The sequence below is a fragment of the Psittacula echo genome (assembly GCF_963264785.1).
Source record: "Psittacula echo genome assembly, chromosome: 22".
NCBI classification, from domain to species: Eukaryota; Metazoa; Chordata; class Aves; order Psittaciformes; family Psittacidae; genus Psittacula; species Psittacula echo.
Window position 1 is genome coordinate 1,648,148 of NC_137758.1, and position 13,947 is coordinate 1,662,094.

Consider the following 13,947-nt stretch of genomic DNA (forward strand, 5'->3'; position numbering starts at 1 on the left):
CACTTCAGACTGCTTCTTGCCTTCGTGTCCTGCCATGCAACGTCATGTTCCTGCATGTTGTTAAGCTTCTTCCATCCTGGAGATGACTACTGCTGAGGGCTTGCTGCAATTCCCTTTGAGATCCCGCAGGCTGGAAAACCAAGTGGTGTCACTGCTTCACCTTGCAAGGGTCACTTTCTCTTGGAAAGTCAATAAATGCCTCCATTTACTACACTAAATGTGGTGGGGAGCAAGAGGCAGCTGCTAGCAAGTCTTCCTTTGAAATCCACACTGTGGGAGAGGGCTGGGATGCTCCCGTTAGCTGTTAAAGGGATGCACCCAAAGAGACAATGAGTACAGAACGGGTTTGGGATCCATCCTGGATACTCTCTTTTACCCACTGTTAGGGGTGCACAGCTTTGCCAAACCTCTCCCTTCCTCTCTGAGCTGTGATTTAAGCATCTTGAGGGACTGGCGAGGGGGATCTCACGCAGCTCTTTCTTCTCTGCCTGTTCCAGGGGAAGGCAGGCTGGTATCTTCAGGTGGATCTGAAGTCAGGTCATTGCAGCACTGGCTGCTGTGTCCTTGCACTGCGTTATGGACATGGGCAAAAGCCTCTCAGGATGCTACCAGAGTGCAGAGTTGGGTGGAAGCTTGCTTATGCTCTCTTCTGAAGGAATAATCACTGGGGACTTATCTGAGCATTAATGTGGAAAGATTGGCTTTTGTTTGAGCCGCTGATGTACCTGCTGCGAGCATCAGGGATTTTATTCTTTCGACTTCATCCTTGGCCATGAGGAAAGCACCGGCATGGAGACTTTGTTAATGCCTGATTCACTGGTGCCAGCATCTTTGTTTCTGTAGTGCCCAATGTCTGAAGCCTCAAGTGGATGTGTCTAGCATCCTCCTGCCTCACTTTGCAACTGAAAGCAGCCTCCAGCCTCCCTCCTCACCCCCGGCCAGACACCCCAGCCCTCATTCCAGGTACACAAGCATTGCTGGCCAGCCTTCAGCTTTAGGCTTTTGCAGCATTAAAGGTGGGAGATGAATGGGGATGGTTGAGGGATGTGAGTCCCAGGATTCAGGTGAATCCCTGTGATCCTCGGGGGATTGCACCCACAGCAGGGTGCCATGCCTCACGGCACAGCCTGGCAGACACCCAAACAGAGTGGTTTTATTGCTGACAGATAATCTTTTAAGCTTTCAGATGCAGGCATGTCAAGCCAAGTGTTCCCGTTGCCCTGGCGACGCGATGCAGCAGCTCCCGGATGCTGTGTCTGATCGCATCAGTCTGGAATGTGATCACTTTGTGCTGATAAGCCCAGGAGTAGCAGAGCCAGGGAATTAGGCTGCTCAGCTGTAGCAGGAGCACCCAGGAGCAGGGGGTGACCTGCTCCAGGAGGACCTGCAGGATGTGTGTAGGAAAGAACCAATCTTGTGTAGCTTTTGGTGCTTGTTTGGTACCCAGGGATGATGTGAGACACTGGCACAGGGTGCCCAGAGAAGCTGTGGCTGCCCCATCCCTGGCAGTGCTCAAGGCCAGGTTGGACACAGGGGCTTGGAGCAAGCTGCTCCAGTGGAAGGTGTCCCTGCCCGTGGCAGGGGTTGGAGCTGGAGGAGCTTTAAGGTCCCTTCCAACTCAAACCAGGCTGGGATTCTGTGACTTTCCCCTTAAGATCCCCCTATGGCTGGTGGCTGAGAGGAGCATTAAAGGAGCCCAGTGGTGTTAGTGGAAAATCCCCTGCCAGACAGGTTAGAGGATTGGGACAATAAAGGCTGGTGGAGGAGCATCCCTGTGCTCATCAGATTGGGAAGGGGAGGGGGACAGACCCAAGCCTCCCGGGGCCTGTGACTGGAAGGGGCAGAGCTGTGGCTGTTTGGCTCAGACAGGCCTGGCAGGAGCCACAGCAGGAAAGGCAAAGCCACGCGTGGCTCCCTCAGCCTGCTCCTGTGGCTGCTCAGCTCCGCACCCTTTGCCATGTGTCCCGGGGGGGTTCTTCCTTTAAGAGTTTTATTGCTTTAATCAGATCCTTGGCTGAGGCCACTCTAAAGCCTCTACAAGATGAGTCATTCGGGAGCCTGAGAGCCGGAAGCATCTCCCCTTGCTGTGGCTCTCGGGGATTGAATTTGCCCATCACTGTTCACTCTGCACTGCTTTCCTTCTATTTCTGCCCTGCTTTTTCCCTGTTTCCTGGAGTTTCCGAGGATGCTGTAAGGCGCAGCCTGTATTGGTACAGGTGATGGGGCGTGCACAGCCCTGCTCTGGGCTCACCACTGGTAACTACCTCCAGCCTCTCACCCTGCTCTGTCCCATTCCCCGCAGGGCTCTGCCGTCCCTCACAGCACGAGCCACAATGAACAAGATGAAGAACTTCAAGCGGAGGTTTTCACTCTCGGTTCCCCGGACAGAGACCATCGAGGAGTCGCTGACGGAGTTCACGGAGCAGTTCAACCAGCTCAACAACCAGAGGAATGAAGGTGAGGAGCCTCCGGGCCCCTGCGCCGTGCTGGGGCTGCTCAGGAGCATCTGGGGTCAGTGCTGCCTGCAAACATCTCCACTCTAGCCCTCAGGCCTTTCGCTGGGTGTGTGCAAAGCTACTGCCCCCGTGTCTGTGTTGCTTTCCCTGTATCCAGCAGGATTAATAACACCGTGTCATTAAATCTGATCTGCAGAGAGATTTATACTTGCGTAAGGAAAGCCTCATTAGGAGGGAAAGGTGTTTGCACAAAATGGAGAGGAATGACACATCCGTGGTTAAGGTGGAGAGTGGGAAAGCATGGGATCTCCTCCTGCCTGCCCAGGATGAAGGTGGTTGAGCCTCTCCAGGCTGCCACCTCCACCAAGAGCAGGGGAGCATCAGGGGCTCCATTCCTGATGCTCCAGGGACCCATTCCTGGAGCATCAGGGGCTCCATCCCTGGACCCATCCCTGGCTCCTGGACCCCGCTGCTCCCAGGGAGCAGGTCCCAGGGAGCAGGGCGGTTTAGGGTTAACACCTCCATCAGCTGAACAGGGCACATCCCTTCCGCAAACAGCAGCCTCCCTGCAGGCTGGGGCAGGCTCTGCTGTCTCCTGTGGGCACATCAAGGGAGAGGCAATGCTGGAGGCACAGACGGGAGGGCCTCACGCCGAGGTGCCTGTGCATGGGCAGGCAGGCAGAGCACTGACAGGCCTTTGGAAACCTGATAAAGTCAGACCCGATTCATCCAGGGGTAGATTTGCTGCTGCAGGAGCAAGGCTGGAGTGCTCCTGGCCATCACGTCGTGCGCCTGCTGCTGCCGCCTCCTCCCCAGACAGCTCACTCGTGTCGGTGCCCTCAGCATCACTCGGGTCACATTCAAGCTCTTCTTCCCCTCACCCTGCAGCCACAAGTGCTGGAAGCTTTGGCTGCAAGCAGGGGCTTAGGCCCTGCTGTAAGTGCCTGGCACCGGCAGGTAGGGGTTGTCTCTCTGCCAGCAAACCTGCTTGAAAGGAGAGATGAGGCAAGCTCATTTAGAGCTGGCTTCCCTCACTCCTGCAGCTCCCGATGCTCCTCTTTATCCCTCCAGGCTGCCCTGAACAGCATCCCTTCATCCTGCCCTGCTCTGACCCACGCACACCTCCCCTCACACCCTAGCAAGCTGTCGGAGCTATAATTAGACTTGAGCCCTTAATTAGATGTGCAGAAGCTGTGGGGATAACATGGTGCAAGGCTCAGGCCTGGGTGCTGACTGCTGCTGGTGCCTTCCTTGGGGAACCTCTGCTCTGGGATGGCTGAGCCTGGGCTCCTTGTCTCTGCTGCGCAAACCCAGGGGTTGGAGAGGAGACTTCTCTGTTGTTCTGCTCTCATGAGGTGTTTGTTGGCCACGGTTCTTCCTGCGCCCTGGAATGGCAAATGGGCACAAGCAGCATCGGCCAGTCCCATGCTCTGGGCTTCTGGTTTGCTCCTGAAGCAGCCAGAGGCTTCAGCCTGAAGGAGTTGGACTTGATGGTCTTGATGGGTCCCTTCCAACTCCAGGTATTCTCCGGTGAAGGGGGACAGATCACTTTGGTGGTGCTGGAAGGGATGAGGAGGGGGTTTATGTGCACATTGCTCTCTGGCAGGGTTTGTGGTGAGGTTTGGACCTCGTGGGAGCTGCCGGGTCTGGAGGGGGCTCTGGTTTTAGCTCTTGAAGCGGTTGTTCTCCTCCGCTTTCCAGATGGAGAAATCAAAGTGCAGGAATGACTTTGCTTCAGTGGTGCAGAAAGTTGGTAGCAGAGCCCGGAGCCATTGCAGTCACTTGTGCTGCTTCTCTTCCCCTTTGCTTCACATCTCACTTCCCTCACCCAGGACCTCTGACCGTGCCCCCGGGCTGCCTGCATGGCAGGGAGCTTTGCCTGCAGGGACCTTTCCTCTCCTGGTGAGCCGATGACCCCTGACAGCCCAGGCAGAGCGCGAACCACAGCTGAGATCAGCACATCCTTGGTTTTCCTTCATCACCTCATCCAGCTCCTCAGGGAATGCCCTTTGTCTTTTCCCTCCAGCATCAGCAATCACCGGTTATCAGCACTCACAGGTCGGGGCAGGCTGCAGATCCTACCCTCCGGTGGCTGGGAGTGTCTCTGCCTGGCCCTGGGAGGAGGGTGATGCAGAGGCTGGATGAGCTCTAAGGTCCCTTCCAACCCACACCAGGCTGTGATGTGGTTCTGTGAGATGCTCCAGGAGTATGTGCCGGGCTGCTCTCACTCCTGCAATGGGCCAAGGCCTTCTCCTGGGTACCAACGTGCCCCATTGACTGTTGATGGGATGGGAAATCCCAGCTCTGTTCTCTCTACCCTGAGATTCTCATGACCTCATCCACAGAGGCTGATAAAGCAAGGCCTGAGGGAAGCAGAACAAACGGAAAAGCAAACAGCTTCCAGCCGGGACACATCCCGTCACAGGGAATGTCACCTTGGTGGAGTCAGCACAGATGGGAAGGGTGCCCATGGGCTGCCTCAGGGTGCCGAATGCGGCTCATCCCGCACAGCCCTGCCCTGAGCACCCTTTCCTCAGCCGTGGTGGCTGCTCAGCTGCAGAGGCAGAGGTGGAAGAAAGCCCCTGGGTTAGAGAAAGCCCAGGCTGGGCCCTGGGCTGTATCTGATCTCCTCAGAGATGGGAACCTTCTCCATGGCTGCTCCAGCTTTGCACTAAGGCTGAAGGAGGGAGCCTCCTGGGCTTCCCCATTCACACATTCCTCCCCATATTGCAGATTTTCAGAGGTATCACATCTTGGAGTCTCCCATTTGCTTTGATGAGAGCTGGTGGCATTCAGCAACAGCTTGTCTATGGCAGGACTTTGCCCCAAACCAGCTCCAAAGTGGACGAGTCACACAGTCTCGGAACCATAGAATCCCAGATGGCTTGGGTTGGAAGGGACCTTAGAGCAGGGACCCCTTCCACTGGAGCAGCTTGCTCCAAGCCCCTGTGTCCAACCTGGCCTTGAACACTGCCAGGGATGGGGCAGCCACAGCTTCTCTGGGCAGATACAGCCTCAGTCTTTGGGCTGCAAAGGGTAAGTCCCAGTTTGCAGTGGCATAAATCAGAGCCAGACCTGCCCTTTGGAGAGCGAGGCCGCAGGGGAGCGGTGATGAGGGGGAGGAAGGAGGATGGATGATCCCGGGTCTGAGCGAGCTCTGCCTCCCGAGTGTAACAGAGCCTTGAGAGGAGAGTTCACGCTCAGCAGGGTAGTGAGAAGCTGTAAGTCAGGCAAGCAGGGAAGGCTTCTGGCCCCTTTCCTTGGGAGATCAAAGCTTGTGTTGGCAGAGGCAGTGGTTAAGTGTATTTATAAGGAAAGGCGGGAGCTGGTGGAGGCAGCCGCTGTGTCTGCAGCCTCCCTTCAGCTTGCTTTGATATCCCAGGCAGCCTCATTCCCTGCAGTGCTCACCCTAATCCCCATGAAATGCCGGAGCAGAATCCAACAGGTCCTCGCCTCTGCATGCCCACAGCTTCCCTCTGCTGCTGTGAGCACCCAGCAAGGTCCAAGGGACACCCACAGCCACAGCATCCGTGCGGGATGGGCACCTCACGACACCACGGATGCAGTGGCACATCCCACCTTGCCCCTCTGTGTATTTTGACATGCTTTTCCCAGCCTGTGGTCCTTCACCTCTTTCGTGTGTGTCATTCCCACATTCCAATATCCCCAATCCCATATTGCGTGCAGAGTGTTCAGGTGGTGTTTTACCTCTGGCTTTACATCCGATGCTCTCGTAGATGAGGAGACGGACACTGATCTACCTGCAAGGCTGCTGGTTCAGAGGCACTGCTGCAGATTAGCACTTGTCGGTTTGCAAGCTTGCAGATTGCAGCTGCATCTTCGACCAAGGTCTGGGGCTTGTTTGCCTGTGGGAACCAGCACGACTTCACCCAAACTCTCAGTTAAAGTGGATTGGTTGAACTCCCTTCGCTCGGATTTTCAATGGCCTTTGGGTCCTTTCCAGATAATTTGCTTAGGAAGTGAGCAAGTTAAAAAGATTGGATCCACTTTAATTGATCCACATTAATTTTATACCTGTGATTAATTCCGGGTAAGCTTCCAAACCCTTCCTGCACAAACAGATGGTGAGCAAGGGACAGGGATCAGAGTCCTGCAGCGGCCCTGGGAGAAGGGGTCACTCTGTGCCTTGGTCTTTCCTGTGTGCCCAGCACCTCCTGCAGTGTTTCAGATGCTCCCAAGCCCAGTGGCTTGGGCTGATCCCATCCCTTAGGTGTGTGCTGTCTGTGGAGGACACCCTGCATCCCTGAGCTCACAGGTCCCCTGGTCCCGCAGTGACCGTGCCATGGAAGCACGTCTCTTCCCAGGTCACTTGCCTGCCACCTCTCATCCATCAGCTGAGCAAACTGCAGCCAGGTCCCAGCCCTGCTCACTGCCCCGTGAAAACCAGCCTCCAGCAATGAGCTCATCCCTGGCTGCCTCAGCACATGCATTAGGCAGGGCAGGGGATTGTGTCTGTGCAGCCCAGGGGGAGGGCTTGGCGAGGGGCAGGGCTCCGAGGCACAGACTGGGGCATCACAAGAAGCCTGGAGAGGGGCTTTGGACAAGGGCCTCATTTCTTGGTCTCTTGGGGATTTCTTGGGCTCAGTGAGGCTTCACGCCTGGGGAAGAGTTGTTTCCCTGAGCTGCTTTGGTTTCCAAGGGGGCTTTTGTGTTCTCAGGGTTGGGGCAGGAAAGCCTCGAGTGTTTCCCCAGAGGCAGGGCTCTCTTTCTCGATGCTTTCATACAGAGCTAGCACAGAGCTAGAGAGGGGTTCCAAAGTGCAAGTCATGGTTTGTCTAATGTGATGATAGTGGGTAATAGGAGGTTCAGATGAACACTCACCCCTGTGGTGATGCTGCAGCAATGCTGCCTGGTGGCTTGAGCACTGGGCTGGGACATGGGACAGCTGGGTGGCCTTGGGTATGAAGCGGTTCCTGTCTCTGCATCCCTCTCTCTGTCTGCCAAAAGGGACCCTCATTGCAAGGGGCTGCATGAGGGATGCTGCTGAGCGGAGCTGTGTGTGTGGTGATGCTCAGGAGGCTGCAGCAAAAAGGATGTATTCCCTGTGCCTCCTGGATACAGAGAAGGAAGGAGGTTTTCCCATGGCCCCAGAGCATCCCTGCCTGCTCTCAGTCTCTTTTCTCCAAAGCAGTGCCTTGGGCCTTGGCCCTTCTGCTCACTCTCCTTTCTCTTTGTCCTCAGACCTGGCTCAAGGGCACCTGCAGTTGGGACACCTTGGCCGGGACTTCCGGGCAGACACCAGCCCCATCTCCCCATCCGAGGGGGAAGGCCAGACCCCGATGGCCGTGCGCTACCGCAACAACACCCAGCGCCGCTTCTCCATGGAGGCAGGTTCTGCTGCGGGATGGGCAGGCAGCAGGGATGCGGCGGGTGCCGGTTGTCACCTACCTGCTGGCTGGGAGAGATGGGGTTTGATCCGTGGGGACCTGAGCCCTGACATCCTCTTGGATGCACTGGGCGTGATTCCCGTGGTACCTGACAAAGCCCAGTGCGCATCCCTGTGCCCACTTCCCATTCCCCTTTTCCTCTGTCTGAGAGTCCCACAGATGATGACCCCATTATTAAGACCAGCTCCATTTAGAGAGCATTTCTTCCTGCATCACTAAATGGTTTGGGTTGAAGGGACCTTAAAGCTCCTCCAGCTCCAACCCCTGCCACGGGCAGGGACCCCTTCCACTGGAGCAGCTTGCTCCAAGCCCCTGTGTCCAACCTGGCCTTGAGCACTGCCAGGGATGGGGCAGCCACAGCTTCTCTGGGCACCCTGTGCCAGCGCCTCAGCACCCTCATGGTGAAGAACATCCCTGTCCAGTGCTGTCATTCATGACCTGCTGCTCCGTCCCTCCCTGCAGGATGTCAGCAAGCGCCTCTCCCTGCCCATGGACATCCGCCTGCCCCCCGAGTTCCTGCAGAAGCTGCAGATGGAGAGCCCGGAGTTCCCCAAGCCCCTCAGCAGGATGTCCCGGCGGGCTTCCCTCGTAAGTGTCACCGTGCGGTGCTGGGCACAGCATCCCAGCTGATGCACACAGCCCCAGCCAGCTGAGTGCCCCCTACCCATGCAGTGCCCCACTGTGCAAGCTCCCTGTCCCCGTGCCTTTGACACACACATCTCTGCCCATGCAGACCCCTTTCAGCACACATTCCCCCACCATGCACACTTGCATCTCTGCTGTGCAAGTCCCTTCACTCACCTCTGTACATCCCTGCCTGGCCTCTTGGCCTGGCTTCTTCCAGATGGGGGGAGGTGGAAAACCTCCTGCGGTTCAGCCGGTGCTGGAGCCGCTGCTGCTTGAAATGCAGATGCTGATAAATAATGAATTAGCCTTTGCATTAGTGTTGGCATCTCAGTTTCTTTACTGCAGAGCACCAGCACATGTAGGAGTGATGCCCTATTTACAACGGTGCAGGCGCGTGTCCTGCTGCCCAGGGGTGCTCAGTGCTGTACAGAGACAACAGCGAGGTCTCAGCAGGCCTGTTCAGATCTGACATGCCTTTTCAGGGGAGGGAGGAGGAAAGGAGAGCTTGCATTTACCTGCCTGTTCTGTCTAATCAATAAACCAGACAGAGCCAGAGCAATGTGCCATCAATATTCATGGTCCCCTCCATGAATGAGGCATGGTCCTGCAAAACTCATGGCTCTGGGGTGTGCACAGCACCTCTGATTGCAGCAGCCACTTCAGTTCCCTGCTCAGGACACAGCTGTTCCCAGAGTATGCAGAGGGTTTGGGGAAGCCAACATGGAATAAAGAGATGCCCTGGCATTTGCTGGTCCAAACGCAGCTGGTGTGAGCAGGAAAGCAGCATCCCTGCTGCGTGCGGCAGCCTGTGAGAGCTCTGTGGTCTGGGCAGTGCCTGTGGCAAGGAAAAGCCTTCCCATGGGGCAGAGCTGGGGGGCAGGGGATGCTGTGAGAGCATCCAACCCCTGGGGCTGCTGGTTCTGCAGGCAGGGCCCTGGGCACAGCGCAGCGGCTCCTTCAGTGCCTGCCTTCCCTGCAGAGCCCCTGCTGATTGAGCGCTGTCCGTCCAGCTCCACCTGGTGATGGTGAAAGGCAATGGCAGTGATTTGCCTTGGGAGCCATCCCCTACCCGGCACACAGGTGTCCATGGCAGGGGTTGGAACCGGATGATGTTAAGGTCCTTTCCAGCCCACAGCATTCCATGACTTTATATTCCAGGCTAACCAAAGAGGTGTCTGTTCCCACAGAAAGCAGCAGGGAGCAACACCTAAACCTGTGGCCTTGCAGTGTTGCCCTCTTTCATTGGGAGCAGGTCTCAGCAATGCATGAAAGAATTGCTGTTCCCAATGGGAAAATGTCCCTTTCACGCTCTGTTTGACCAGCACACGATGAACAGAGTCCTGGTAAAGACCAGGATATAGGAAAGCACTCGAGGAAAGGCTGGTGGTGTGGCTGAGAGGAGAAGGGAGCTGCAGTGGGAAGGGGCAGTCGTGCAACCTGATGCTGGTGCATCCGTGATCCCTCCCAGTGATGTTTTGCTTTCTCTCTTACAGTCAGATATTGGGTTTGGGAAGCTGGAAACCTATGTTAAACTGGACAAACTGGGAGAGGTGAGTAGACCATGAAACCCCTGTATGGATTTGAATTAAGTTAGAAGGGCAGACTGTAGCCAAATCCCTTCAATACCCTAGCAATTCCTAGAACAAGTCTTTCTGTGGCCTTCTGACTTGGCCCTGCTGCTTCAAGTGATCCTTCCTCCACGGGTTATGGAGCACACCAGTGTTGTGCCATTGGTCAATGGTCTGCATGGCTTGTGCTTTCTCTCTCCCCACCCAGGGCACTTATGCCACTGTCTTCAAGGGGCGCAGCAAGCTGACCGAAAACCTCGTTGCCCTGAAGGAAATCCGCTTGGAGCACGAGGAAGGGGCACCTTGCACGGCCATACGGGAAGGTGAGGCCAGGAGGGGCTGTCCCCATCACAGGAAGCAGTGCTAGGTCACGGATGGCTTTGGGATGGGTGGTGTGGGGTGACTGGTACAGTCACACAGAGCAGCCCCAGGTGCTGCTGCCGCATCCTGCCATGTCCTCTCCTTGCAGTGTCCCTGCTGAAGAACCTGAAACACGCCAACATCGTCACCCTGCACGACATCATCCACACGGAGCGGTCCCTCACCCTCGTCTTTGAGTACCTGGTGGGTCTGGGGGGGCTTTGTGTGGGAATGGGGGGACGGCTGTGGGTTGGGGGGCGGCCAAGGGCAGGAGAGGCTGACGTGTGCCTCCTGTTGCAGGACAACGACCTCAAGCAGTACCTCGATAACTGCGGGAACCTGATGAGCGTGCACAATGTGAAGGTAGGATGGGGATGTCTGCGTGCGGGGAGCTCAGCTGAGTGTGATGCTGCGGGGCTGGGTGAGGCTGGGCACCCCTTCTCTCTGCACTTCATTCTTGTTATTGTGATGCTCCACCAGCATTGCTCCAGTCACTGCCACCCTCGATAGAATTACCGTGCATGCAGACGTTGTTCATCCCCTGGTGATGGGTCTGTAGCGCATCCCACCCCAGGCCAGCTTCGAGGGGGCTTTCGTCCCATGAGCAGACTCACTTTGGTGCCCATGTCACCATGCTAAATGCAAACCCCTTCACCTCCCCACAGATCTTCATGTTCCAGCTGCTGCGGGGTCTGGCTTATTGTCATGGGAGGAAGATCCTGCACCGAGACCTCAAACCCCAGAACCTACTCATCAACGAGAGAGGGGAGCTCAAGCTGGCTGACTTTGGTGAGTGGAGCTCGCTGGGCAGGATACAGCATTGCCAAGAGGTGCAGCTCCTCAATGCCCATCCCTTTCGTCCTCAGGCCTAGCCAGAGCCAAGTCAGTCCCTACAAAAACATATTCCAATGAGGTGGTCACGCTGTGGTACCGGCCCCCCGATGTCCTGCTGGGATCTACTGAGTATTCCACACCCATCGACATGTGGTGAGCTCCAGCCCCAGCTCCCTGGGCTCTCTGAGCTGGTGGGTTGGGCATTTCCACCTCAGTACTGTACATGCCCAGCGCTAGTTACACTGGAGGGTGCTGGGATCAATCTGGTTCCATGTCCCCTGGGCTCAGGTCTTTGGAGCCACATCGAGGTGAACGGTTTCCTGTAGCAGAGAGGGGACGCAGCTCCTGGAGCTCGTTTCCCTCCTCCCAGAACCTCAGCCCTGGCCAAGGGGGGGGGGGGTGGTGGCCACAGGGCTTCTCCGTCGCTCATCCCAGGGTCTCTGCTGCCGCTTTAGGGGCGTTGGGTGCATCCACTACGAGATGGTCACCGGGCGGCCCATGTTCCCCGGCTCCACCGTGAAGGAAGAGCTGCACCTGATCTTCAGGCTGCTGGGTGAGGCTCGGCTTGTGCTGTACCCCCAATGCCCACGCGAGGGCAGTGCCTGCCTGCGGGAGCGGTGGCCGAGCGCAGCCCGAGGGAGCCCGACGGCAGCGTGGGCAGCACGGGCAGAGCGTGCCCAGCGTGGACCGAGTGCGGGCAGCGCGGGATGCGCAGGCGGGGACATTCCTGCCTCTCTCAGGCCACTGACACGCACGGGCGCGAGGCTCTTCTCTCTGCACCAGACAAACGTGACACGCTTCCCTCTCTTCCCCCTCCCAGGAACTCCAACAGAAGAGACCTGGCCTGGGATAACATCCAATGAGGAGTTCAAGGCTTACAATTTCACACAGTACCGAGCGCAGCCGTTAATAAATCACGCCCCAAGGTACCTCCTTGAGCAGGGGCATGGGAGGCATGAGGTGGGGTTGTGCTGGTTGGGGAAGACCAGTTTCATTTGCTCCTTGTGGTGGTGGCAGCTTCTAATGCAGCTGTGCGTGGAGGTCCCAGTGCCACTTGTCCCTTGCACTGAGCATGGCAGTGTCTCCTGGGTGCAGTAATGCGCCATTCTTTATTTCCTCCTTCTCTCAGGCTGGACTCGGAAGGAATTGACTTGCTGATGAACCTCCTTCTGGTGAGTGGTGGAGCACCCCATGTGGATGGCAAAGGGATTTTGGAGCCAGGCAGGAGAGGAGCTGTGACTGCAGAATAAGCCATGGCCCTATAGCTATGGCCCTGTAGATGCTCTCCCAAACCACCTCCCATTAAGGATGGAGAACCAACCTTTACACTGTGTCCTCTCAAACACGAGTGAGAGGACACAAACCTGATGATCCATAAGGTACAAGATGAGCAGTGCCCCTCTGTGCTCACAGTGTGCCGTGTGCCCGTACAAACAGCACTGGGAACTGCCTTCATGGTGCGCACAGTGCTTGGACCCACAGGCACCCGCATGCATCATATTCCTTGGGCAGTCCCATGCGCGTAGGTGCACCGACGTGCACACCCCGTGTGCGTGCCTGCCTCGGTGCAGCTCCCGTGTGCAGCCTGTGTGTAACTGCCTTTCCCTGTGTGCAGTACAAAGCCAAAGGCCGGATCTCGGCGGAGGCAGCCCTGCGGCACCCGTACTTCAAGAGCCTGGGGGAGCGGGTGCACCTCCTGCCCGACAGTAAGTGCACATGGAGCCCCGTGGAGCTATGGCCGCTGCCTCTCGTCTTTGCTCACCCAGGGTGGGGGGAGCATGGGGGCTGCGAGAGCAAGAAGCAGTTTGGGTGGAACAGGAGTGTTGAGTGTGAGGGAGCAGCTCCGATGAGGTGCAGTGCACTGGGGCGCTGCTGTCCCTCTTGGACTGAGCCCCTTCTCTCTGCCCCCCCTGCCAGATGCCTCCATCTTCTCCCTGAAGGAGATCCAGCTTCAGAAGGACCCTGGCTACCGAGGCTCGGCCTTTCAGCAGTCAGGTAGGACTGGGGAGAAGCCTGCGGACCCCACGTGGTGCCATGGGTGCGCTGGGGTTGATCTCAGTGGGTCCCACATAGGAAAAAGCCTCCTGCTGCCTGCTTTAGTCCATAAATCACCCCTGGGGCATCCTGGCTTGTCATTTACCACGGTACCAAAGTCACATCTCTGTGTCCTGAGACACCGCTCCCTCCTCCAGGACTGATGTGGGCTCATAACCTCCTCTGCAAAGTGCTGCTCCCATCTGACCTCTCTGACCCATCTTTCTCTCTCTTCCTCAGCCCGAGGGAAGAACAGGAGGCAGAGTATATTTTAAACTTGGATCTCGTGTTCCCCTCGTCACCATGGAGATCAGAGCACTGAGAAAGGAGACGACAGCTCCCACCCGACCCACCGCACAATTCCTGACTCCAGCAGGACGATGCTGAAGCGCCCTTGGCCTTAGGCTCTCCCCTGCCTGTCCCCACCACCACAGCCCCTAATAGCTGCTGTTGAGGGACCTGTTGCCTTCCTCCCCTCTTGTCATGTTACCCCCATCAGACGTGACCTGCACGTGAAGCAGAAAGCCCAGGGCAGCCCTCCCTTGTTTGCCCTTGCCTCTCTAAAATCTCTTTTTCTCTCCCCATCTTTTGTACCTGAATCCTGACAAGGATGGAGCAGCTGGGAGGAGGGGGCTTCCCATTGCTTCCCCCAGCATCTCC

General features: G+C 56.9%; 1 protein-coding gene across 1 annotated transcript; it reads left to right on the plus strand.

Moving 5' to 3' along the window:
* Positions 1-2,333: 2,333 nt before the first annotated feature.
* CDK18 (cyclin dependent kinase 18) lies at positions 2,334-13,562 on the plus strand (the record flags this gene model as incomplete). The annotated part of the gene is made up of 15 exons (XM_080632996.1): positions 2,334-2,457; positions 7,659-7,804; positions 8,327-8,452; positions 9,985-10,041; positions 10,268-10,382; positions 10,529-10,623; positions 10,720-10,782; positions 11,085-11,208; positions 11,286-11,406; positions 11,709-11,806; positions 12,074-12,179; positions 12,383-12,425; positions 12,869-12,959; positions 13,171-13,248; positions 13,528-13,562. The coding sequence occupies 15 exons, from the start codon at positions 2,334-2,336 to the stop codon at positions 13,560-13,562; spliced, it is 1,422 nt and encodes a 473-aa protein (XP_080489122.1).
* Positions 13,563-13,947: the final 385 nt, after the last annotated feature.